Source organism: Cavia porcellus, unplaced genomic scaffold, assembly GCF_034190915.1.
Source record: "Cavia porcellus strain 051 isolate PalLab524CR breed Dunkin Hartley unplaced genomic scaffold, mCavPor4.1 scaffold_7, whole genome shotgun sequence".
In the NCBI taxonomy this organism is placed as follows: Eukaryota; Metazoa; Chordata; class Mammalia; order Rodentia; family Caviidae; genus Cavia; species Cavia porcellus.
The window spans coordinates 8,926,719-8,954,222 of NW_026947490.1; the positions used below are offsets into that span (position 1 = coordinate 8,926,719).

The following is a 27,504-nucleotide window of genomic DNA, read 5'->3' on the forward strand; positions in this document are numbered from 1 at the left end:
ATTATGTGAAACAGAAAATATTCACAAAAACACACACACACACACACACACACACACAGATCGAGTGGTGTCCCTTATGGGAGCTCAGACTGCAACACATTTTTAAAGATATGCAAATGAGCAGAAAAATAGACTTTCAGATTTTAGTGTTCTTTTAAACTAATAATGAGAATTTCCAAAAGTTCCTATTTATGATTCCATACACAGATCCCTCTGTGACATGAGCGTTCACTGTGCTTCAGTGCTGATCGATTTGAGCTTTCGGGACAGGTGTGTTGTTCAGGCTTATCTCTCTTCATCTGGGACCTCAGTGCTTTACAAAGAGATTTTTCTCTGAGAAATAACTTCCATCAAGCTTATTCATTAATCATGTCAGTACAAACTCTCATTCTGCTGTATGGTATTGCATCTCAGCATGTAACTGCAAGCAACCTGGAAGACTTTGCTCAGCTGAAACAAATTGTAGGCTTTGAAATAACAATGAACAGTGGTCAATACAGACTTTGATTTGGAGGATTTGGGGGGGATAGTGGTAAATAGGTTTACAATATCAATATTTTCTAATCATCTTAGATGCTCTAAAACACTGTGCTCACCTCAAATACTATTTGCAGCAATTCAGCCAACAAATAAAACATTTCATTACAAGGATTTTTTGTAAATTTACTAATGCTAGAACATCTGGAAATCTACAGAGATACTGAAAAGCTAGGAAGTATTAAGAAAGAAAAGTAAATAGAAAAGTTACCCAAAAAATTTGCATTTTAAATATTTACATCATGTGTCAAGGACCTACAAGCTGTCTCACAACATATTTTTGTAATACGAGTGACTAACTAACAGATGCATTTGTGCATAGGAAGACAGATCATCTTCAAATATAAGTTATATGTGTAAGTGGAAAAATGAGATAAAAGTTAATGATACATATTTGATTCATCTCTTAAAATGCAGAGTCATAATTAGGAGGTTTATATTTCTGATCAAGAGCCTGTCTACTTTTTCCTAACATGACACAAAAATAATATTAAGGAATGCAAATTATTTTCATCAATTCCAGTATTAGCAGATATCTGGATCAAAATTTTTCCAAATCTGATTATCAGGACAGTAATTCTCCCACACATCCCAGTTACAAGGAAAAGTGTCTTCTAATGAAATGACTTTGAGGAACACACTGGGTAAAACAGTCAAGATGCCTTCTTTACTGTCTGAGCTGTGAGACAGAGGTGTGTTATTGTGCAGTGTCAATTTCCCAGAAGGTAACACTTGGCAATGCTTCCCAAACATGTCTGGGCAGTAAATTCTCCTTGTTGTCACATCTCATAGCCTACGCACCTTGGTAAATATTGCCCTGTTGGAGCTGTTAAATTCCATTTACTCTGGCTTCCAAGATCGTTTCTGTCTTTTAAGAACAATATTACCTTCTCAGCTAGAAGAAATTTCAGCTTTAAGAAACAGCATAAGTAAAGGAGAAGTAAACTAGAAAATTAGTATGAAATCCCTTACATAGCTTCCTTCGAACTCCATGTTGTGAACTTGGCATATTCCAATCATTTAATTAATAAGTAGATAAATGGAATCAATCATGAGCCCTTGTAGCATGTAGATATGTCATTTAAATGAGATGTTAAAAGCTAAAAATGTAACTGCTCTCGAGAGACATTAAAACTATCTCAGACTTCCATGAGAATAAAATTTTGGCATGCATCTTTTGGCAACCTTCCTGGTTCTTCCTGAAATCTGCACTTGAATAGGAGATGAGCTATTCCTCCGTGACATAAAGGTGCTGGCAGGGTGGTGACAAGCGAATGTTTAGAGTTTTTCAGAACCTTCAAAGTGCTTAGGGACAATGACCATCATGCTTGGAAGACAGAAAGCAATCGCTGCTTAAAAGGCAGTAATGGGGAAAGTCAGATAGGATAGTCGTACTCCAGACCTTAGCCACCACACACTGCTCCGTCTTGTCTTCCTGTCTCAGGGACAGCTTTGTCTTATAGGACCATCTCCTTCGGAGAGCACAGTGCTAAGGCACAAGGAAAAGAATCAACTCAACTGTATGAGCACTTACTGGTACAGTGTGATATTTTGATTCATACTGATTGAGTCTTTCTTAACTCAGAATAATTACTATGCCCATCACCTTAACTTTTTGTCCTACTTTAATGATGACAATCAAAAATCCTCCCTTCTAATTACTGTGAAATATATCATTAATTAAAGTCACCATGTTATGCCACAGAACACCAGAACTTACTCCTCCCGATAGTAGCATGATACCCATTGACTCCTCTCTCTGTACTTCCTTTTACCCCCGTTGTCCCTGGTTTCTAGTGACCACTATTCTCCTTTCCTGTCTATGAGATTGACTGTTTAATATTCCATTTATGAATTAGATCAGGGTTAGAATTGTATTTTCATTTCACTGGACATGATATCCTCCAGGCCCACCTGTGTGGGTGCAAATGACCTAGTGACAGGAATGTCTGCTTTTTTATGGCTGAATATTATTCCATGGCATATATAATGACACTTTCTTTACTCAGAGGTGATTAGGTTGATTCTATGCCCACGCTACTATGCCTAATGCCACAATAGACATAGGAGAACAGGTATCTCTTCAAGAGATTGTCATTTCCCAGGAGTGACATAACTGGATTATACAGTAGTCCTATTTTAATTTCTTAAGTAGATGCCATATTTTTCTCCATAAGGCTAGTATTAAATAAATTCCCCTAGATGTGCAATATATTTTGTGTTATCAAAAGAAAAAAATATTTCACCAGTGTCTGGGGGAGTCAGGAAAGATGCTACATAAGAAAGGAAAAGGATGGGCCTCTATTCTGTTACTAGAAAAACTGACTGCTGTGCATAACTTCTTCAGTCAGTGACCAGCAGTGTACAGCCTAACCCAAGGGACACGAAGCTCTGCTCAAGACAAAACCAAGTGTCCTTCAGACTACGCAGCTGCCAGCACCACCTTAGACATTAACACATGGCCAACCATGTTTCATGAATTAAAGTGAGTCCTGAATGACACTAATATAAGGGTGAATTTTACTCCAGATAACTGGTTGTCTTTGACACAAATTGACTGAGAAAAATACTAGTACTTACCTGTGGAGCTTTATTCATCTAGAACCTTTGTCTCCTGGGGCATAGCCGGAATTCCTGCTCCACAGGCATGGTGGAAACCTCCTTGAGGACCATCGCTAGGGATGTCTTTGAAACATCAAAAAGAGCATTTGAATGTGGCAACCACATCAACACTATTGTCCCTCTTCAGAGAACAAACCTTGCAGAACAAACCTTGCATGAAGGGATAGGTACAGCAGACAACTGAGCCTGTCTTTTTCCAGACCCACAGCCTTATCCTCACTCAGAGCTTTCTGAAAGGTAAAAATCTCCCTGTCCATTCATTTTCCATTACAACGGGGACCACTGGCTTCCACCCAAATTCGTCTAGCCTGGGAGCTCTCACAAGACTTTATCAGTCTCCAGGAGTAGAACAGGAGTGGACGGGAGCCTCGGTCTAAAAGAATCCAGAAATCAAATATGGAACCTTGAAATTAAAGGTGCAGAAAATGTAAGCCTAGAGTAATTCTCTCACGATGTAAGAAACTAGAATTAGGGCTATGGCAATAAAGCAAAGTGATATGACACTGTATGTTTAGGAAGCACCTATCGCCAGAGGAATAAATCAAATGCCATCCTGTTTTCTGTTGATAGCTTCACCATCTTGTTTTCCATTTGCTAATAGCTTCTGGAGTAGCCATTATTGTACTTGAAAGCAAAGGAGGAGTCCACACTTCTGCAGATCTCCATTTTTTGATTATCAACTAATGCGTTGCCCTGCCTTCCTGAGTGGCCTCGCAGTTAGGCATATTCAGCACACAACAACTAGTCATCCAAGAGAAAAAGCTTATTGGAATATGTACAAAAATATCCTAAGCCAATTATTTTACACTCAGAATAAAGTAGAAAATGCATCAGAAAAGCACCAATATAGTGTGTAAAGCAAGTACTGTGCTTGTAAAATCAAGTTAGAAATGAGTACTAGCAGTACTGAACAAAATAACATTCTGCAAAGAGAAAAGATATAGAGGTATTCAAAAGTAGTCAACATTGGAAAATATTGAGAAAGGGTACTTAGCAGGAATAAAATTATAGTTGGACATGGGAAATAAATTCTAGTGTTCAAAGCATAGTGGGTTGGCCATAATCAATAAGGCATTGTAGTTAGAAGAGAGGATTTTTAATATTCTTCCTAAAGAGAAATGACAAATTTTGGAAGTGAGGAACATGCTAATTATGATAATTTGAATCTTATATATTATTTACCAAATTATCATACTGCACCCCCAAAACATGAAGTTATTACATATCAATTAAAATAATATAAAAATTTCAAAGACCAGTCAATATTGAATTACCTTAAATCAATCTGTACATTATATTACTTTTTCATGACTGCCATAAAAATTGCCACAAACTTGGTTGCTTAAAATAACAGAAATTTATTTTCTCAAAGTTCCAGAGGTCAGAAGTCTAACATGAAGGTATTAACAGTGTCTACTTTCCTCTTAAAACCATAGAAAAGGTTCTGTTTTCCACTTCCTCCAACTTTGCATAGCTCTGGGAGCTGTAAGCACTTCTTGGCTTGTGGCTGCAACAGCCTCCTCTCCGACTTTTTTAATCTACACGTGCTCATCCAATCTCATGGCTTTAAATAACATCTCTATAACAATGATTCCTAAATTTCTATGTCCAGGCCTGACATCTCTCATATAATCTACATCAGCATATTAAACTCTTTAATTAACCTCACAATTTGGGTTTCTGACAGGCAAAACAAACTCAAATCAATCACCTTCTGTACCCTTCCTTGTCTCCATCCGTGGCAATATTAGGGCAAAAACCTTAGTGTCATCTTGGATTGTCTTCTTCTCAGGGGCAATTTGTCAGCTAATCTTACCAGTTCTACCTGCTGATTTTATCTAGAATTCATTCACTTTTGCCACTAATCTGAACCAAGTCATTGCCATTGTCTCTCAACTGGACTATGAATAATACATTGATGTTAATAACTGAATGTGCTGTTAGGAATTGGGGTCCACTTGGGAGCGGGCCCCTGGGGTTCTGTCTTTGGAGAGTGTATCTCTCCATCCTGCTCTTTCCCTTTTCCCTGCTTCCTGATCACCAGGAGATAGCAGTCTTGTTCTACCAAATCCTTTATCATGCAGGTTCTGGGGTTATAGGTGTGTGTCACCAAATCTGGCTTAATAAATTCTTCATTGACTAATGCAGTATACATGCTTATATATTCTATTGAATATCTGAATTTTTGATGTAATCATTATTTAAATAGATTCCCACAACCAGGAAGGTTGAATCAGAATATATATATAATTTTCTTTTTTTCCAGGAACAAGATTAAATATCATTACTTTGCTATGTTTTCTTTTCTAGTCATTAAAAGGAGATACATTTCCTAGCATAGTGGTCCCTAACCTTTATTGGTATCAGAAACTAGTTTTGCAGGAGACAATTTTTCATAGGCCAGGGGTATGAGTTTGGATGGGGATGATTTGAGTGTCCCATGTTACACCATATTGTGAACTTTATTCCTTTACTTTGTAAATTTTTACATTGCAATACATGATAAAATAAAGCAGAATCCTTGGTGCCCTAAGCATGCTTTTCTGCAACCAAACGGTCTCATCCAAAGGTTATAGAAGACAGTGACACATGAAGTGTGTTGCTTATGTCCAGTTTACTCTGTAATACCATTGTGATTTCTATCATTGCAGAAAATCCTGCTTCCCAATAATAGGATGCAGGAAATGGAAGCATGTTTTTCAGTTTTGTAGCAATTGCAGGACATTATGCCTTGACTTTCATCCAGAATATGTGGGGATTTGAAGCTGTCTCAAACATACTTTATAGTCCACTGTTTCTCTTACTATCAAGCAGTTGATCCTCTTCTAGGATGGACAAAGTGATTCACCTCATTTACTTGTAAGTGGATTCCAGATCTATTTATTCCCAGTTAAATACTGCTCAAACAGTTTAAAACTTGAAATAAGTGATAATGCACAGCTAGGCTCTGTCTCTTTCAAAGTCTCTCCAAAAGTGAAACATGTCAAAACTCTCAATATTTACCCATCACCTCCATAACTCCAGTTTGGCTTTGAATACATCCACTTTACCTACCTGGAAACACAGTTTCCATTCCTTTCTGAAGTGACAGATCAAGTTCACTGAGCAGAATGAATATGTCGCACAATGAAGCAAATTGTATGAACCGGTGTACACTTCCAGGGGAGAATCTTTCTGAAATAAATCTCTGGAGCAATTCTCATAACTCAAAAACTCTGATCAATGATTTATCTTTAGAAAGCCATCTCACTTTTGCTCATAGGACAAGATGTTTGTGCTCTGAGTCCCTTTCCTCACAAAGCTGAGCAAGCAGACATGAGTTAAGGTGATGTACTCTAAAGTACTCGGTAATTTTAATCACAGCTTGCAAAATGTTGGGTTTCAACTAGGCAGCATTTCTCTGTGGAAAACACATGCATAAAAGAAGAAACCTCTTTGACATTAGTAGAAAAAAAATCGAATCACAGCTAAAAATAGCAGCAACCCCTTAGATTTGTGTAGTGAAACCAGAAAGTTGTCTAGTGGTGCTAACTGCTCCATTCATTGCTGACACAAAATGACCAGTTTAGTTTTCTTGATATGTGATCATTGAAAGGCTTGAATAGTTCTCAGCTGTAATGTGGTTGGCCACAAAAGAACTTAGCATATCCTTGTGCACACCCTCCTGAAAAAACATATACCATAAAACAAGCATTGTTGTCCACATCATTGGCTGGTTAATTTGGATTGCATGCCACAGAGATGGTGACTCATGAATCCCCTATAACAGCTGTGCCACAATAGCCTTGCTATTTCATCATTGTTTTTTTTTTTTTTTTTTTTTTGGTGCTAACTGAGAAAGGAACACGTGTCACCTTTCAAACTTCAGCCTCTTTTAAAATTAAATGACAAATTGTATCAGGAGGCAAGCAGTGGTAGGCAAAATAAACTCTTCACCAAATAAAGGGTTTAACAATACAGAATGAGGCCCTCAGTGAAGAAAAGTTGATGGAGTGGTGAAGGCCTGCAATAATTAATTCTGCTCTTCATGTTCACTTGTTTTCTCTTTTTAAAAAATTTAATGCAAGGTGCGTAGTCTCTGCGGTTGATGAACTACTTGTCAACTCGTAACACTAAGCTGAACTGAACTAGTGAGGTTCTGGGTGTGGAAGGTCCACCCAATGACGTTGCCCACAGCATAAAGCCTGGAGAGGAAGATGGTGTGCTGTTGATTCTCTGGGAGATACTTGTTTTGCTGGTTTTCCTGATATGCACCTGGCTATTATCATCAGAAGAGCTTGAGTCCTTGCTGTCACTGAGGATGACTGTGGTTATTTTCAGAGGAGGTCCTTACTTTGAGCATCATTTCCTGGCTCCTTCAGCCTGGTGGCACAGATCCTTCATCCCATTGGTGCAGACTTTCTAGCTTCCACCATTGACCTTTGGGTCTTCCCAGTGCAGATTCTTGATATGGACTTGCATGACACATTGTCATGGGCTCTATGCCTCCAGCTGGAATTGTGGAGGGCATTATCATAGACCGTCAGTTTTCAGCTGGGCATCACCATGAGATCTAGACCTTCAACTGGATTCTTTGAGTCTCTAGTACATGGACAGATCTCCTGCATTCCTCTGCATTTGACTCTTGGGTTGAATATTATAAAATAATTCTTTAAATTTTATATCTTGTATGAAATCTATTCCCTTATAAACCCTGACTACAACAGTCTCCTTGTGGCAAAGAAGTTTGGAAGGTTTCAGGGCTTAAAGCAGCCTTGGAGAAGGTGAACCACCTGTCTCAGTGCACCCATAATTTAGCTAGGGTTCTTGGTTTTCTGTTTTAAATGCAGCTTTCTTTTGGTTGGATGCTTTAGAGTCTTCTGCTGTGTCATCTTTAAGTCTTTCTCTCTTTCAAATAAGTTCTTCATTGACTTTTTTACTCATTTTGGCAAGGGTTAGCTTGTGGGCTTCCAAAGCTGTGACTGAGATGAGTGTTCAATGCAGGAAATAGTACGGATGGAAGCGGTAAATAAAATAATGTGTGGGCCATAGGTGGAATAAAATGAGTGCCATATTTTGGTTTAATGCCTGCCACCAGGTATAGCTGTACAAATCAAGTGTAACAACTCACTTGCCACTATGAAGCCTGTCAGCAGACGCAGCTTAATTGTTACTTGCCACTCACTGATAGCTTTAACATGAGTCTGTGAGCAATTGATTTAGTATGATTTCAGTGCAGTCAAACCTCTCTGCCAATGTTCATCTGGATTTGCACACAATCCCTAGCAATAGAATCACCAGCTAATTCTCAAAAAGAGCACATGCGCAGTTCACAGCAGGGTTTCTGCTCCTCTGAGAATCTAATGCTGCTGCTGCTCTGACAGCAGGTAAAGCCTAGAAGGTCATGTCTCAAAGGGGAGCTCTTGTTAACATAGAGGAAGCTTTGTTGGCACACTGACCAGTCACTTCGTGCTCTGCACCCTCATTCCAAACAGGCCATACCCGCTCCTGGTCTGAGAGTTGAAGATCTCTGCCCCAGAACAATGAAGCATTGTTTTTCTTAGTCCAGAGAAGGATGGTGGTAACTTTCATGCTTCCCCTTCATCGTACAGCAAGGTCCCATTCAGAGGGCGCAGAAAGAGGAATGACGGTGATAGTAGAGTTACTTTCTTTAAGGTATGTGCCCAAGCAAGGGACTTAATTTCCAAGTTACATTTTTTCCTCCTGCATAGAAATAGTGATTAGGAAACCGGTTAGGAAGCCGACTACCAGCTCTCCTTTCAGCCTAAAACAAGAAAAAAGTCAATCTGTGTGGAACTTTGACATGTGACATGATTCTGTACATTTGACATGGGAGTTAGGAAAAAGCTGGAAACCATTTGTTATCATTTCTATCTTTGCATCAGCAAAGGGCCCAGTTGTTGAAGATATGGTTTCCAGGGTGGCCCTACTTGGTGGAGCTCCCTGCTTTTATGGTGGAGGTCTTATGGCAGATCCTCGGCCACTGAGAGTATGCTCTGGGAAGTTATTGTGGACATCTTCCCTCTCCTCCTTTCTTTGCTTTCTTGTCATGAAATAAGCAGTGTGCTTCCCCAAGCGCTCTTGCCATGATGTGTGGCCTCACCGCAGGCCCAAACCTATGGAACCAATTGATGGTGGACTAGAATTTCCTAAATGATGACCAAAAATAAATCTATTCATTTTAGAAGAAAATTCTCTATCTCAGGTATTTTGTTTCAGCAGTGGAAACCTGACCATAATGCCTTCGTTCTGATCTTACCATAAGAATATTCACGTAAAGCCTAGCATTTAGTCTTCACCTTCTCTACCTGCTGCCCTTTACCTGCAGTGACCATGTTGTTAGCACAGTTCTAGTGAGGTCTGTGAATATGAACAGTCTTCTTGTAAGTCTAGGTGCAATTGTAACACACAAGCCACATGCCAGCATTTGATCCCCCTCCATTCACCAAGTGCCACCTTGAAAGCACATGCAAAATGTCATTGTGTGTGGTCTCTGTCTGTGTCTTTCAATTTCAAAAGTTTCCTATAGCTCAGCTTTGACCTCACTGGTATAGGACTCTACTCGATGGAGACAGAAGCACTACTGTGAAAACTCTGCTAACTAAAGAGAGATTTAGAGTGAGAGCCTCTTTAAGTTACCTTGCATAAAATCAGAATCTTCTTAGAGGAGATTTTTCTTGTTAGAAGAGAACATTACTTGCATAGATGTGATTTCTATTAAACGTGCCCATTTTAAATCCCATGGCACAAAAGGAAAGTTTCTCATGGCTACTATAACAAATACCACAAACTATGTGGTTTAAATGACAAAAAGTTATTTTCTCACAGTTCCAGAAGCTGAGAAGTCCAAAATCAGGTTGGTAACATGACTGGTTTCTCCTGAGACCTTTCTCCTTGGCTTCCGCATAGCAGTCTGATGGCTCTGCCTCTTATGGACTTTCATCTGTATGCTTGCACTGCAGGTATACATATGTGGAAGTTCTTTTTCAAGTTTTTCATTTCTGGGGATTGAAACCAGGGCCTTTACCCATATCTATATCTATATCTATATCTATATCTATGTCTATGTCTATGTCTATGTCTATATCTATATCTATATCTATGTCTATATCTATAACATCTATATCTATCTCTACATCCACATCTCCATCTATACCTATACTTGTATCTGTCTATATATCAGTGTCTGTCTACATCTCATTAAGTCACTTAATTTTTCCAGGCTGAGCCCAAACTTGTGATGTTCCTGTGTCAGCTTTTCAGAGAGCTGAAATTATAAGCTTGGGCCACCACATCTGCCTCAAATTTCCTTTTCCTGTAAAGATAAATTGGATTGGGGGCCACACTAACTGCTTCATTTTAACCCAATCACCTTTTTAAAGACCTTATTTCCAAATTCAGTTCTATTTTGTGGTACTAGGAGTTAGGTCGGTGCTTCAACATATGAATCTGAAGAGGACAAAATTCAGCCCATAACAATGATATACCCAACAATTTCTTTAAAAATGTTCTTTCAGTTTTAAACTATTTCAACATGTGGGAATACTCCTTATTTGTTTCTTAGTTTTTGTTTAATGACTGTCTTTTCTTGTTACAATCCTCCCTAACTCATCCCTGGAGGCAAGTATTACTCTCATACTAAAACCAGAGAAAGACCAACCAAAAATGAGAGCTATAGGCCTGTCTAAATGATGAACATTGATGCAAAGATCCTCAATAAAATACTGGCAAGTAGAACGCAGCAAATCATCAAGAAGATTATACACCATGAGTAAGTGGGATTCATTCCAGGAATGCAGGGATAGTTTAACATATGCAAATCAATAAATATAATACACCATATCAACAGAGGCAAAAACAAAACCACGTGGTCATCTCAATAGACATAAAAAAAGCTTTAGATAAAGTCCAACATTTGTTCGTGATTTAAAAAAAAAAAAAAACCCTCAGAAACCCAGAGTACACAATGTCTACCTCAATCTCATAAAGACCATCTATGACAAACCAATAGCCAAACTTATACTAAGTGGACAAAACTGAAAGTTTTCACTTTAAAATCAAGATCAAGACAAGGATGTCCACTATCACCACTCCTATTCAATATAGTTCTGGAAATATTAGCCAGAGCAATCTGACAAGAAAGAGAAATAAAAGATAGGAAAGGAAGAAGTTAAATTATCACTATTTGCAGATGACATGACACTCTATATAGAAGACCCAAAAACCTCCACTAAAAGACTACTAGAGGTAATAAACAAATTCAGCAGTGTAGCTAGATACAAAGTCAAAGCTCAAAAATCAATAGCATTTCTGTACACAAAAAACTCACTGAGAGAGAAATTATGGGAATATCACCTTTCACAGTAGCATCTAAAAAATGAAATAATTAGGAGTCAACCTAACCAGGAATATAAAAGACCTATATGCTGAAAATTATGCTATGCTAAAAAAAGAGATTTAAGAGAATATTAGAAAATGGAAGGATATTTCTTGCTATTGGCTAGGAAGAACCAATATTGTGAAAATTGCCATATTCCAAAAACTGTTATACAGATTTAATGCAATCCCAATCAAGATACCATTAACATACCTCAGAAGTGTGGAGAAAACATTCCTAAAATTAATTTGGAAACAGAAGAAACATAGAATAGCAAAGGCAATTCTGAGCAACAAAGGCAAGGCAGGAGGCATCTGAAGTCCTGACTTGAAACTGTACTACAAAGCCACAGTGATAAAACCAGCATGGTGCTGTCAAAGAAATAGACCTGAGGATCAGTGGAACAGATTAGAAGATGCAAGCACAACTACAAAGACACTCAGGCACCTGATATTTGACAAAGGGGCTAAATATGTTCACTAGAAGAAGGACAGCCTCTTTAGTAAATGGTGCTGGAAAAATTGGCTTTCCACATGTGGAAGACTGAAACTAGACCTACGCCTATAACCATGCATAAAACTAAAATCAAAATGGATCAAGTATCTAAATATTAAAACAGAAACACTACATCTACTGGAATACAAAGTAGGTAGAAGTCTGGAGACATAGAGATAGGCAGAGAATTCATGACCAAAATGCAAACTGCACGGGAAAGACTTCAAAGAATCAACAACTGGGATCTCATCTTACTAAAAAGTTTTTGCACTTCAAAAGAAATCCCCAACAGAGTGAAAAGAAAACCCACAGAATGGGAAAGAATTTTAGCCAGCAACCCCTTAGACAAAGGATCTATATCCAGAACATATGAAGAATTGGAAAATATCAAGCCCCTCAAATTCAAAGACCCTCTCCAAAAATGGGCATGTGAGATGAACACAGTTTTCAGATGAAGATATACAAATTGCAAATGAAGGGGCTGGGGATTTAGGTCAGCGGCATAAGCACCTGCCTTGCAAGAAGGCAGTCATGAGTTCGATCCTTGGTACTGATAAAAAGGAACAAAAGACCAAAAAAGAAAAAACAAATTGTAGATGAATATATGAAGAAATGTTCAACATCACTGGTCATTCAAGAAATGCAAATTAAAATAGCATTGAGAGTTCATGTTACTCTGGAAAGAATAGCTGCCACTAAAAAATCAACTGATAACAAACATTGGTGAGGATGTGGGGAAAAAGAACACTGTTCCACTGTTGGTGGGAGTGTAGACCGAGCAGCATGGAAATCAGTATGGAGATTTCTCAGAAGACTAGGATTGAAAGTTCCATGCAATCCAGCTAATATCCTCCTGAGTATTTTCCCAGAAAAACTAAAAAGCTCATGTCACAGTGACATATGTGCACCCATGTTCATAGCAGCACAATTTGTAAGAGCTAAATCTTGGAAATAACCAAAATGCCCATTAACTACAGAGTGGATGAAAAAGATGTGTATTTTTATAAAATGGTATGTTACTCAACTATAAAAAGGATGATCTCGAGGCCTTCATAGGTAAATGGAGGCAACTTGAGGCTATCCTCTTAAGTGAAATAAATAAGAATCATACTTATAAATATCATGTTGTGTCTCTAGTGTAAAAAGTAATAAGAACTGTAGAAGTAATAAAATCCAAAATGTATCATCATCACTGTAAAAAAATAGATGGAAAGAAAGTGCTCTAGAAGACATAACTGCATGCATGCTTAAGTGTATAAGACAGATAACCATATTACTAAGTTATTGTTGGATCATTGAACAGAACTGTTTGCACTCTCAGTTTGAATGTCCAATTTTTATGCTTTAATTTTGTATCTTGAACAGCTATTTCTAACCTGAGAATATGTAATTTATCAATTAGTAATTTCTTAATGTTTATTTTTTTTGAAATTCTGGATTACTTGTACTGTTTTTCCTGTTTTTTCTCTTTAAATAAAATTTTTAAAATAATTGGAATAGGATGCTGTTCCTTTCTTCTTTATACCTTACTTGGCCCACTGACTTTTTGGAAGCAGAAGTTATGCCTGAATAAGGGAGTAAGAGACAGAGGTACACTTAGGAGGAGAAAGTGGGAAGGAGGAGAGGATGGGTGAGGTGCAGAGTGGAGGAGGAAGAAGACCAAAGGAATGAATGAAGTAGGGATTTCTCCTCTCTGACCACCAAGACCCTGGGTCACAAAAAGCTGGGATCCAAAGTACACTATATACGAACACATACCCCTAAATATAGCTTATTGACATCTCTCGCACCCACAAAGATCACAAAGATGGAGAGGGAGAAAGAAGAGAGGAAAGAGGAAAAAGAGGCAGAGGAAAATAGAATGTGGAAGGGAGAAAAGGAGGCAAGAAAAAAGGAAATATGAAGAATGGAAGGAAGGAAGGAGGGAGGGAGGGGAGGAGGGAGGGGAGACAGGAAGAATCTCTGGATATGTGTCCTTCCCCGTTTATCAGAAACTCCACGTCACATATCTGAGGCACAGTAAGAAGGAGCAGGGAGGGAATGGGTCAACCTTAACCAGTTTACCTTCCTGTGAAATATTAGTCCGTCTTCTGTTAATAACTTCCTCCTGGTTTTATCAGATTTGATTCTCTTGGTATTTCTCCAGCACTCTGTCTACTCTCATCACTGTAAGACTGTGTTATTTATCAGACGCCGTTTCTAGTAGAACAGGAAAGTGGAGTGGGGTGCTGAGCTAATGACACCATGTAGAATTCTCATTTGATGAAGTGAAAGAAATTGCTCTCAAAATGACAAAACAGAATTCAGCTACACACAACCTAAGCACATAATAAAACACTTAAGTAATTATCTTAGACCCAGTTACGTTGTTTTGTATAAAGGGCAACTCTACACTAAAGGAGTAATTCTGAGGTGAGCAGGAAGTTTTACGATTGGTGCCAACTTGTTTTGTATGTCAATTATCCATGTGTAATAATACTAATCTACTTCTTGGAAAGAATTTTGTTTCCAGAGTACTCTGACTGCATTGTATATTTGTTTTACAGAGTACTGGAATGAGGGAGCATTACTAGATCACACTGAGAGATGAAAAATGATAGAAATAACTTGAATTGTGTGTATTGGATAGAAACATCTAAATTTGTCACAGAAAAGACTGTGTAAATTTCAAGAAACTGAGTAAAATGTGTAATCTTCCTGTTTGCTTTTTCATTCATATCCTACCTTGAAATTTATGTAAAAGAGTTATTTCATAGTGACTTTCTTCCTAATATTTAAAAATTCTAACCCAGGAAAAGTTAAGCTAATGACCATTCATCAGAACTTCTGTTTTCTATTCAAATGTTTGTTGTCTTTTATAAACTTAGTGGTGCTTATATCTAGCCTGTGAGTGACATGTTTCCTGAATGTTTCAGCCTGGAAGTTGTAGAACCTGGGTCTCCATTGTGACAGTGATTCTGAGTAAGACATACTGTCTCTCTCCATGAGAGTTCTCACTAAAGCTGAGCACATAACAAGTAAAGAAATAGCTGTTAATAATTATTGTGAATACATTTAACCCCAAAGAGCCCACTGTGTGGGTGTCTTTGATCATGACCAGAAGTCCACCTTCCATCCACATTCCTTTGGTGACCGAGGGGCTATTTTAAGAGATTTCTAACTTCCCTGTTAAGCATTCATTAACAACTGAGAAAAATGGAAACTTCATCCCCAAATTCCTTCTCATAGTTGTCTGACAAAGGAAAAACATAAACTTATTTCAAGAGCAAAAATTCTCCTAACACTGATTTTAGAGAGAATTATCCCATATGGCCCCTGAGGTGAAGATGAGCATGATCACACAAAATCACCATTTAGATTTCAACTACGGTTTCTCAAACAACAAGGGAATCAACTTTACTTAAAGGTTTCATATCATCAAGCTGTATGTACCAAAAATAGTCATAAAAAAAAAGAGCCAAATTATTTCAGAGCCTTTTAAATTTTCACAACCCAACACTGTGGTGGGTTATTTAATAAGGTCAGCTTAGCAGAAAAATTACAGCTATGCATTTGTTTATTATTCTTTCAAAGTAGGATCAAGGTAATTACTTTTAATTAGAGCCTGTCAACTGGAGTTTTCTAAGAATGAATGTACATAAATCATACTCTTGAAATTTATTTGTCACTTTCTGTTGAGTTTTTTTTTCATATCCTTTTTTCTTTCTTGAGTCAAGGGAAAACTTAAAGCATTCACAAATCAGTCTAGCATAGACACATTTGGAAAAAGTCTTCACAACCAAGTTTTGGTAAGGCATTGCTCAATGGTTAGTCAAGGTAAATAGAAACCGTATAGTTACAAGTATTCAATATTTTATGATGTCAGATAACATATACTTTAAAAAATGAGTCAAGGAGTGAGTGAATTGAATGTACTTAAGAGGTCTTCTACTTCATACTCTGTCTATTGATAACCTCAGAAAAGCAGTAAAAAAATATTAATGATGTACAGTTAATAATATGCTCTATTCATCATCAATGTCTCCAAGTCACAGCTCCATTTAAGCACTAATTTTCATATTATTGTTTGCACTGAGAGTTTCATGTTTAAAATAGCAGAGCTAATGGCATCTGTTCTTAGTCATTGAGTAATGTGTTTCTTCAGGGATGGGATGTAGGTTTGCTTTTGGACACAATCAAAAATTTGAGAAAAAAAAAACAGGTCTCTGAAGCACTAAAATATGATACCCAAATTCTAGTCCAGAAATCATAGAAAAATCTTTCCATTCTGAATAGTGTAAAAGTATGTATTCCATTTTGATCTCACTCAGCTCTCTGCCCAATCTTTTTAGAGTCTAGAAGTCTACTTCCAAATAGAAAGATCTTCTTTCCAAGGACGAAAGCCACTATGAAATAACTCTTTTTACATAAATTTCAAGGTAGGATATGAATGAAAAAGCAAACAGGAAGATTACACATTTTACTCAGTTTCTTGAAATTTACACAGTCTTTTCTGTGACAGTTCAAAATATGTTTGGGTCAAGCATATGTGATCTTTGTGCAAACCATAGAAAATTGCTATCTACCTTCACATCACCTATATATTCATAGTTCAAAGTATTTGGAATACATTGATCATCGGAGAGGTATCCAAACCTGGATTGAAAAATCTTAAGTACTGGTGTGCAGGGAGACCTATTGATTGCATATGGCATATGCTGATAAACTTCCAGCCTTGATTTGGGAATCTGCTTTGACCATTTCTGCGTTTATCATGTTAGGTCTTTTATTTAGAATTTACATTCTTCTTTTTTAAAAACATGCGTGAATCACGTGATTAATGTTGCTCATATATATGTATATCTCTTGCTTCTGCAGGGGGGATTTTTGAAACTGTGGAAAATGAACCTGTTAATCTTGAAGAATTGGCTTTCAAGTTTGCAGTCACCAGCATTAACAGAAACCGAACCTTGATGCCTAACACCACATTAACCTATGACATCCAGAGAATTAATCTTTTCGATAGTTTTGAAGCGTCCCGCAGAGGTAACTATTTTCCCACTTTTAAAAGCTTCTTTGGGTGATTTACCTGCTCTCCAAGTCACCTTTCTTTTGTTATCTGCCCTTTGTCAAAATGGACATCTTAGTCCAAAGAAGTTGTAAGAAATCTCAGTCCTCTATATCACTAATCAATACAATCTGCACTAGCCTAATGGACGTTGCCTAGCCCTGTTTTTGGACCTTTCTGATTAGCTTACCCTTCAGTACCCTCCACTCCATGATTAACTAGTTCAGCTGTGAGTGCAAAACGTCAAACTTGATCTGTTTTTCCTTCCTGAAACAGAGATAACACCATGAAATTGTACTGTATGGTCAAATAAAACTTTTAGAAGGTCACATGCACTGAACTTGTGAAAATGCACAGAACACACATAAGTCACTCCCTGAATTTTAGCAGAGATTTCCTAGCATTTTTAATAGTCCTTTATACAAAGTCATAGAGATGCAAAGATTAAATCTGAGAGAGCAGTCTGAATTTTTTTTTTATGAACACAAGACAAGTGGTTCAAAAATTATCTAATTTATAGACAGGCTGCAAGCTTTTGCTCATGGAAAGATTCATACAGGTACTATGTAGCTATCAGATGAGAATTTTGTATGAGAATAAGGTTTCACAGCATAGAAGCTCTCTTTATCACAGAGTGGTTCCTTGAACCATATGGCTATGCAGATAAACAGAATCCAGTCAGTACCCTGTTCATGTTCATTTGCAAATGCTTGAATACTGGTTGTTAACTGAGTTAACCTAGCTAAATTACAGCATGTGCTTGCTTAATACCCTTTTTTGTTTGCTTATAGTTTCTTTTTCAAAATGGATAGAATTGGTGGCGTCATATAGGTCAGAGTTGTCTATGAACAAATAATAAAACATGATTATACAGCTCCTTAAGGTTTACAAGCTACCCTCACTGCATGATTTCTCCGGGTTATATTCTTGATTCTCTCTCACATACACACACACACACTCACACACAGAACTGAACAAATATAGAATGACAAAAACATTTAGGAATGATATTTCAACCCACATAAAAATTAAAAGCTTTCTTACGATCTAAAATATCTGCTTTACTTTATATTTGTAAATTAAACGCCCAAAGCTTCTTGAAACTGGTAATTTTCTGGAAACAGAAATCAAAAGAATTGATTTTCTGTCAAGTAATATTAGTATCCCAGAGTCAGGTATTAGTAAGAATTTCATCCATTGCTCATGTTGGAAAAAATAACAGTTTACATACTCTCATGGTCCTATTTTATCTGGGTAAATAATGAAAACATATCTAGAAAACTAGCTTCTGAAGACAATGTCAATTCACACCTACAGCAAAACACACACAACCATAATTCTCCATAATTCATGTAGACAGTGTCAAACATTACAGGATCAGAAAGTTTTCCTTGGTATGAGTGTCAATATCTGCTATTCTTGAGACAACTGTAATACAGTTATCAAATTTTATTATTTTTAAGGAACTCAGAAATTTTATAGAGCCATAATTTTTCTATTTTATTTTGTTTGTAAAATGGCACTATGATATAAAAAGCATATAATTTCACTTATAAATTTGGCTGTTATTCAATCCTGATGTACAATCTTATTTCTTGGCAGTTCTACATTCCTTTAAATAGAATCATAACATAATTCTTAAAATGCATTTAAATTTATGTTTAATGCTTACCAGCATAAAATTCATAACCACTATTTTACATGGTTATAGGGGATAAAATACTCCAAACTTCCTAGAGGTAAATTTGGTTAATATGTATCATTACAACTTTAAAATATCAAAGTGCTTTAATTATAGCTGTTAACCCTGGAAATCTACACTAAAGTAATAACCTAAGATAAAGAGAAAAATTTAATATAATCTAATTAAAATAAAAAGAAAGCTTAAATATTATAAATTAGTTAAATTAATGGAATAGTCTACAGATACTAAAAATATACCTTTGAAGAATTTGTAATGACTTAAAAGAAAGGCATGCTACCATGTGGAATGAAAAAAGCAAAAGATGAAAACTGTATTTGCATAAAGATCCCAGTTTTTTCAGGAATTATCCCAAGATGATGGTCTAATTACAAAGTCTTTTGGTCCTTGATGTATTTTAAGTATTGTGAATTCACTCAATGCAAATGCTGTCATAATAAGAAAAATTAATTTATAAATAAGTTCTTAAATACATAGTAACTTCATCATATTAGGCTGCATATTGGCTGATACCAAGGTGGAACGTGACCTGATTGACTGGTGTCCCTTTGCTCTGCAGTGAGGGGGTGGGCCAAATAAATGTCTTCTAAGACCCATTAAGCTTTGGCAGTGCATTTTCAGTAATTAAATAGGTATCAGCACTGCCATGAACATTCTTTATCCATATTTCAATAATCCAGGACTCCTCTCTGAATTTTGGGAAGATAAGAGCTAAAGTACTTTGTAGTCACCAAAAGGTGACTTTTTCCTGAATTCCATGGTCACGCTAACTTCATTACTACCTTGCTGTGTGACAGAACTTAATTCATTGGAAGTTTATTTGACAAATAGCTTGCTGGTTATCTCTCAGAGTGCCCCTGGGTAACACCACATCGAGCAAACGATTTGGACTCCATCTGATTAAAGGTAATGAAGTGAGACCAGTAGCTCATTTTTATTTGCAGGGAGTTGGCCCTGTGATGTATTGCTAATCAGACCTACATTTACGTCTATCATTATCTTGGTATCTCAAGAATATTGGAAGTTGAAGAAGGATATTTGCTTAGCATACAGATGAGAAGTATAGGAGATTTTCCAACAGCTAAATTAAAAAGAGGAATCATGAAAGGAAAAATAATATTCATAGCTGTCTTTCTCTCCCATTTTCCTTGCCCGCTTTGCTCCTCTTCACCCTGGACACCCTCAGCCTGTGACCAGTTAGCTCTCGGTGTGGCTGCTCTCTTCGGCCCTTCTCATAGCTCCTCGGTCAGCGCTGTGCAGTCCATTTGCAATGCTCTGGAAGTTCCACACATACAGACTCGATGGAAGCACCCTTCAGTGGACAATAAAGACTTGTTTTACATCAACCTGTACCCAGATTATGCAGCTATCAGCAGGGCAGTCCTGGATCTGGTCCTCTATTACAACTGGAAAACAGTGACCGTGGTGTACGAAGACAGCACAGGTATGGGACTTATGCAAGGCCTGACCTGGCCATGTGTGGTCTGGACAGAGGGAACCCAACGGTCCCACAGGCATAAAACTTGTTGGGTACAGAGCATGAAAATGTTCTAACGTTCTTTATGAAGCAAACAGTATTGGAAAGTAAATTAAGAATGTCATAAGCAACTAATTCAAGTTTTTTCTGGTTTGTTGATCCTTTCTGATGCCCCTTTCTTCATCAAATATACAGTGGTGTTTGTCTGTTTGTTTTTGGTCTTTTTGAGACAAGATCTTGCTATACAGTTCAAGGTGTCCTGCAGCTCACTTTGTATTCGAGGGTGGTCTCGAATTTGCAATGATCCTTCTCCCTCATACTCCTGAGTGCTGGGATTACAGGCATGAGCCACCGTATCAGGCTTTTACTGGTTTTTAAATATCACCTTACTGATACATAATATAGGCAGATTACAATATTAAAGATGCAATTCATTTATGCACCTTTGTTATGATTGTGATCACAATTGAAGTGCCTACATAACAGGATTCTTACTTGATAAATATCTATATGAATGCCTAGAAATGTCCCCAAAGTAGATAAAGAAGCAAGAATTCCGTTAGGGTCATACCATTAAAGTGGACCATTTCTAAAGGGATGCAGAGCCAAGTCATGAGCCTGGTTAGGAAGTTTGTGGTGTTCCATCTGCTTATTTTAGGATGCAGGATGGAAATACAGCTGTTTAACACCTGGTCTTCATTAAATCCTTTATTTGCCACCCTCATTTTTTTTAAACTGGGAGTTCAATCTCTCTTTTCTGCTTCCATTTCAGGATCTATAAAAGTTCAGTCTCTCTATTGTCTGATTTGTAGTCAGCCAGTGATCATTCATTGTCTAAGCCCTTCTCATTCAGAGGTTTTCATCATCAAGCCTTTTTAATCTTCTTTAAGCAGAGTGTAACACATTTTCTGACATAAAGTCTCATAAGTATGGGTGTGGCAAACCCACATTTATTCTTTAGAATATCTCCACTTATGAATTATTAATTTTAATTGTCTGAGTTTTATTATATTAAACAATGAATGACAGGAAAAATCACAAAAATAAAGTATTTTATTTTTAATATTTATTGAATGTTTATAAAAAGCATCAAAATTTTCAATGTCAATTAGCTTTTGGTGTACAAAGTCTAAAAAGGATAACAAATAAATTCTTATATAAACTACAATGAAAATAGAAATAGTACTCTACAAAAAAGTCTTTACTTCAATTATATACCCAAGGCAGTCTGCACACACAATAGCACATTCCATTCTCACAGATCACTTACACTGACAACACATGTGTTTTGCTTTCCTGATCTTTTTGTAGGATGTACTTGACATCTTGCTGGTCTTTCTGTTTTGTCCGGAGATTCTTATTATATTATGTGGTGTGAAATTAACAGAAACATGGAATATCAGTAAGATAAAGCATTAAATTCTTAACATGTGTTGCACATATAGAATAAACATCAACATTTTCAACACAGCTGTGTACCTGCTTACAAAAACTAAGAGAGAACATAAGATATAAAAACATGTTGAAACATAAGCACAAACAAAAGTCTACCAAGAATCTTTGCTTCAACTGTCATACCCAAGGCAGCCTTCATAAATGACAACTGCATGCTCCATGAATGCCACTTGCTTGAACTGACAGTACATGTGCTTAGCTTTCTTCTCCTATGTGGCAGGCCACTTTTGTAACCTCTCTTCCTGTTCTGCCAGGAGTTTCCTACTATGATGTATGACATGCACTTAGCAAGGCCACAAGTTATTAGTAAAATAATTAATGTGTACAGAGTACTTAGAATAGACGTCAACATTTTCACAATGAAAATGCCTGTTTCCTTGCTTACAAAACCTAAGAGAGAGCATTAGAAACAAACACCTATGTTAATGACAGTGGAAATGTCAATAGAAATGTACAGAAAATATAATCTTTACTTCAATTATCACCTTCAAGGCCATTTTCACATGAAAATTGCATGTTCCATACATAAGGACCACATTGATAATGCATATGTCTTATTTTCTTGTTCTTCTTGAAAAACATAGTTTTTCTGTTGTCATAGTAGGTCTTTAGCATCCTGCACTTGCCTGTTCACCTGTCAGTTCACCAGTGTGACCCAAATTTTGTGTGTGTGCATAGTTCCCTAAGAAGAAACATTTTGTTTTCTATCTGCTCTAAATGATGTCTGACGAATTCCAGACTCAGTCCTCTAAGAAAATTTCTCCATGGTACTTTGCGCTTGTTATTTTCTTTGTAAAGTATCAAATTACTTATGCCATACATCTAACATGGAGTAAAATATAACCACCTGCCAATACTTTGTGTTTCAAGTGGCATCATAGCTGCTACATAACTCATCAAAAGAATCTATTCCACATTTGGTTTTGTTGAAAGTTTCTATCTCAGGCTTCTGGGTTTTTTTGAGGTTTCCCATCAATATTTCTGTCATAGTACAGTGTTGATGGAAATCTTTCTGAAATCCAAAACTTGTTCTATACACTTCTCTGTTTTGAAATTATAGCATTTCTTTTGGAATTTCTGCTTTTTTCCCGTGTACAGTTCCAGCACTGTCATCTGTGCTCCATTAGCAAATGCAATATCAATTGGAAGCTGGTAAATCAATGTTGAACGTTACATTCCAATTAGTCCGGGTGATGAAATAACAAATCTATTTATAACATCATTCTGTTTATTACTATACAAACAAGGACCTGAAACTGAGTTCTAGTATAAATTTCTAAATTGAAAGCATAATGAGTCTTCATATCTACAAGGGCATACATTTTTATGTCATATTTTGATTCATCATTTTTCCATAAGTCTTTTATATTCTTGTGATTGCCATGAGAAATCCCTGCTAAATACAGCAGATATATGAATACTTTAGTTTAGCTAGTGATATGTCACAATAAATCTATTTTCAAATATAGCTATTGTGTGCATACAGATTGTTTTACTTGAATATCAGACTTTGATTATTTCACAGCACCTCATAGAATTTATTTGATATAATTTCCAACATTGAGTGGTAGTGTTGGTGTTCTGTCCAATATGGTTCACCCCTGCCAAGACCCTTATGTATTTTTGGACAGTATTTTCAAAGACAGTAGTTATAACATTGGATCATTCCATTTGGTTGCATGACCATTTTGCAGCATTTTGACTGGAAATTATGTACTTGCTTTGCTGTTTTCCTTGTTATCTGAATCAAGCAGATCTGCATTCTCTGTATCTGTATCAGCTGATTTTTGCTCCATTTCACTGTCACAGGAACTTTGACTCACAAGGCCACGATCAAAGCCATCATCATCATTATCACCATCATCTACCAACACCACTCTTCTGTTATGAAAATATGTAGTTTTATCATAATTGGTCCTCTTCATCATCCTATACACTGCTTATATTCTCACATCATTTCCTATACATCCTTAAATTCTTTCCAAATCCTGTTTCCTGAGGCTGTCCTATAATATGGATAAACCTCTGCACAACTTTCATGCTGGAAGGTTGTCTAATTCACCACCATCACACTCAACTCTTATCTCTTCCTAAACTCTGTGAGATCCCAGACTGTTCAATAGTACTTTAGAAATTAAAGAATTATACTTCATGTTCTACTTCAATGATCTGTTCACATGCCTATGAAACTGAAATATTATGAAAATTGAAATTTTATCTTATTTTTACTTTTAATTTGCTATTTTTCATAGATCTGATAAATAAAAAAGAGCTTAGTAATTCAACACAGAAAACTAATGCTATTGGACATGTGAACTTTTTTCTCTCTTCAGAATTAACTCATTTACTTGATCTATACATTTGGTAATGAGACTAATAAAATTGACAGTAAAAATTCAAAGGAAAGCACTTTCAAATATTTCATTGCTGTTTCATTTTTTACTGTCCTTTTCACCAAACAGTAGTACTTACTATTCCTCAGAAAATGAATAGTGAACCTCTATTTGGCATTAAACTCTGGTTTGGCATCAAACTCTGTCACATAGAAGTGACTACTGTGGCTAAAAATATGCATTTATGTATTTTCCTATGCCTCATCTCATTTTAGAAAGGAGTGAAGTTAATAGGTGATTTGATATAGAATTCATAAGTATTATATTCAAAACAATCCTATTGAGAGGAATAAGCCATAAGCAGGCATTTTTTAGAGCTTCACTTGCTTGAGGAAAGAAAACACATCATCAAATGAACTCCATGAGCATATTCAAAGAGCCTTCAGGTAGAACATTACATTGTGAACATAAGTGTAGCTAAATCTTCCAAGTTGCCTACTTTTGTTAAATAGAGAATTTCATTAGTTGTAAAACCATGCTATTTCACATTACATTGACCTGTCCACAGTGTAATTTCTCACTATATCTGTATCTCACGCAAAGCAAAATCATCTAAAAGGAAAACAAATCACTGTGACATATGGATTTAATTTAAGAAGGAGTTCAAACAAAGGTGTGGACATTATATATTTTAAATTGTGCTTAGCTAAAGTATAATTAGTAGGTGTATGACACAAAAGTTAATGTCCTACCCTCCCACTGACATAGGGGTGGTTACTCAAAAGTGATAGCTTTGCATAATAGAAAAATATGATTATTATTTCTATCACCTTTATCAGAAACTTCAATGACATTTTTATCCTTGATAAGTTCACCTGAACTCAGATGTACAATAAATACTTGTTGAAATTGAAAATCCAAACTGATTCTGTATGTCACTCATTAAGTTAAGAGATGATTCATGTTAAAATGTATTGCCCACAACAACATTAAAAATGTAAATGAATTATCAATTCAACCATTAAATTGGAACCCAGAGAGTAAACAGATCAACTGAGATCAATAAAAGCAGGCATCTTCTGACTTTGAGTAGGTTTAACACTGCTTAACTCAGGGTTCTGGGTTGTAGTAATTATCAAGCCATAAAAAGCAGGAAGCTTAGTAAACCTAAAGGGAAAAAAAAGGACTTAGGTGTGCTCAGCACCCACCCCCATGACAAAATTAAGTGCCCATTAAAGAGCACTTTATTGGGGTTTGTTTAGGAGTTTGTTAAATAGCCTGAAGCCAGCACAGATGTTGTGGGACCAAATGGCCCATTACTCCCATTGAAGTCAATGGGAGCTGTGAGCAGGTCTCTAAGGAAAAAATTCAGCTCACTCAACACTAGCAGGCAGAGTTTTGTCCTCTAGAAGTTAAAATGTAGAAAGACTGAGGAGAACTCTTGGGAGAAGTAAAGCTGTGTCTCGCCTCATCTCTTCTGTCTCTCTTTGCTGGATATTCCTCCCAGCAGTCCTTGATGTGGCTCTCATGTTCCAAGGTGACCCAGAGAGACCATGAGAAACTGCTGCCCATTGGACATCCCCTCTGCTCCATTAAACCCCTGCTGGGAGCCTGGCTTCCCTCCCTTCACACTCATTGAAAAGAGCTGAGAGGCTGAGCACCAAATGCAGTGTGGAGGAGACTCAGCAGTTTCTGCTTTCGCAAGGCAAATTTTTAGCAAAACCAGCCACAGCTCACTATTTGTTTAGTGAAACAGCAATCTCAGAAGTCTTTTGCCCCATATTTATTAGTACATGTGTGTAGCACATAATATTCATGTTTTAAAAATTTTTTGAATTTTAAAAACAAACCAAAGAAAGGATAGAAACAATACAGAATTTCAAAAATTGTACGAAATTAACACTAACTAATATATTGCAGAATAAAATAGCGTATAGCTTAGGCTATGTCTCTGGCTATACTGTAATCTTGGTCAAAACTGCATTAGTCTGCTGAGGTAGCCAGAAAATCACTGTAGACAGCATGTAACTTCGTGAACAAAGAGTGTCTCAATAAAACTTTATTTACAAAAATAGGTACTGAGCTAAACAGTGATCCCAGGATTCTAGTCAGCCCAACAAATCAGACACACAAGTTTTAATATCACGTGGTTTCTCTTCCATGAGAAACTCAAAGAATAAATAGAGACCAAAATAAAAAATAAAGAATGAATAGAAAGCAGGGAGATAGATCTTTCTCAGAGGAGAAGGGGATCATAGATGCAGGGAGAAGAAGGGAAGGGAAGGAAAGGAGATGAAAAAGGAACTGAGATGTGTGCTGTGTACCATGGTAGATGGTAGTGAATATTACTAAGATTAAAAAAAAAACAGCTGCAAGGGACATTTGGGAGCCTGAAGAGTCAGGGGGGCTTTGCAATTGAAAGTAAGGAAACCAGGGAAAGCCTAGTAGAAAATAGTATACGGGCAAACCATGAAAGAAGGTAGCGAACAAGCCATGTGGGAGCCCTGCATAATGTGGGGAGAGCACGATAGATCGGCAGAAGAATGAGTACAAAGGCCCTGAATAAACAGCCTTTATATTGGTAACACTGTGCTAAAGACCATCACTAAAACAATCCTCCACACGTTGAAAGATTTGTACATATAAATAAAGTATCTCGAATCGTCTTTGTCAATCCTCTTTAAATGTTTAAGCAAAACATTGTAAGGAAAAGAAAGAAGTTACAAACAGAAATTTTTCCTGTTCTATAAAGTGCTTGTACTGACTGACTTCCCAGTATTCGCCCTGTCATAGACATGGATGCGGAGACTATTCATATCCATACTCATAATAAATGAGTAAAGGTGAAATAACTAAACTATTTCAGCTGCACAGGAACACCAGTAAACCCTGAGAAGAAAATTGCAATATCTGCCATGCCATGGGACGGAAGAAGTTTGGCTAAATCCTCTGACTACAGTGGATGGAGGATTGAGGAAAGTAGCTTTGGCATCACCAAAAGGATGAAATTTTAATCTATAGGAATCTCTGGAGATATAATGTATTTTTCCCAAGGAATTGAACTCCTTACCCTGAAAAACTAAGTCCAGTCTATGGAAGCTCTGTCCAAAAAAAAAAAAGGTCCTGTGTAGATTTCTGCATTACCTAAGAGGTTGCCCTTGGTAAGCCCTGAGATAATTTTCAACTCTGTGAATAAGTTGCTCATTTTAAGATCCAAACTCTTATTTCACCTTACTGTCTTGATGCCCCATTCCCAAAGCACGTATTTTTAATAACTCAGTGTTGCTGCTAAAACCTATCATTTCACAAATATTTACTGAATATTTACAATGTACTAGTCATTGTTCAAGGTCTTGGTGAACAGAGCAGACAGAAAATCCTAGCCTGAAAGAACTTAGACTATATTGAAGCCTAAAGAAAAAACAATGCATTTTCCTATATGAATTGAATTACAAATTT

General features: G+C 36.8%; 1 protein-coding gene across 5 annotated transcripts in view; it reads left to right on the top strand.

Moving 5' to 3' along the window:
- Grik1 (glutamate ionotropic receptor kainate type subunit 1) overlaps positions 1–27,504 on the top strand; it is a 378,892-nt gene that overhangs the window by 220,148 nt on the left and 131,240 nt on the right. For all 5 annotated transcript variants that reach the window (XR_010048588.1, XM_063252525.1, XM_063252527.1 and 2 more), the window contains exons 2-3: positions 16,889–17,056; positions 19,967–20,224. Coding sequence is in view for 4 of the 5 variants with exons in the window: in XM_063252525.1 (XP_063108595.1) it covers positions 16,889–17,056; positions 19,967–20,224 (426 nt within the window). In the remaining variant the exon portion in view is untranslated. The remainder of the gene's footprint in view (positions 1–16,888; positions 17,057–19,966; positions 20,225–27,504) is intronic.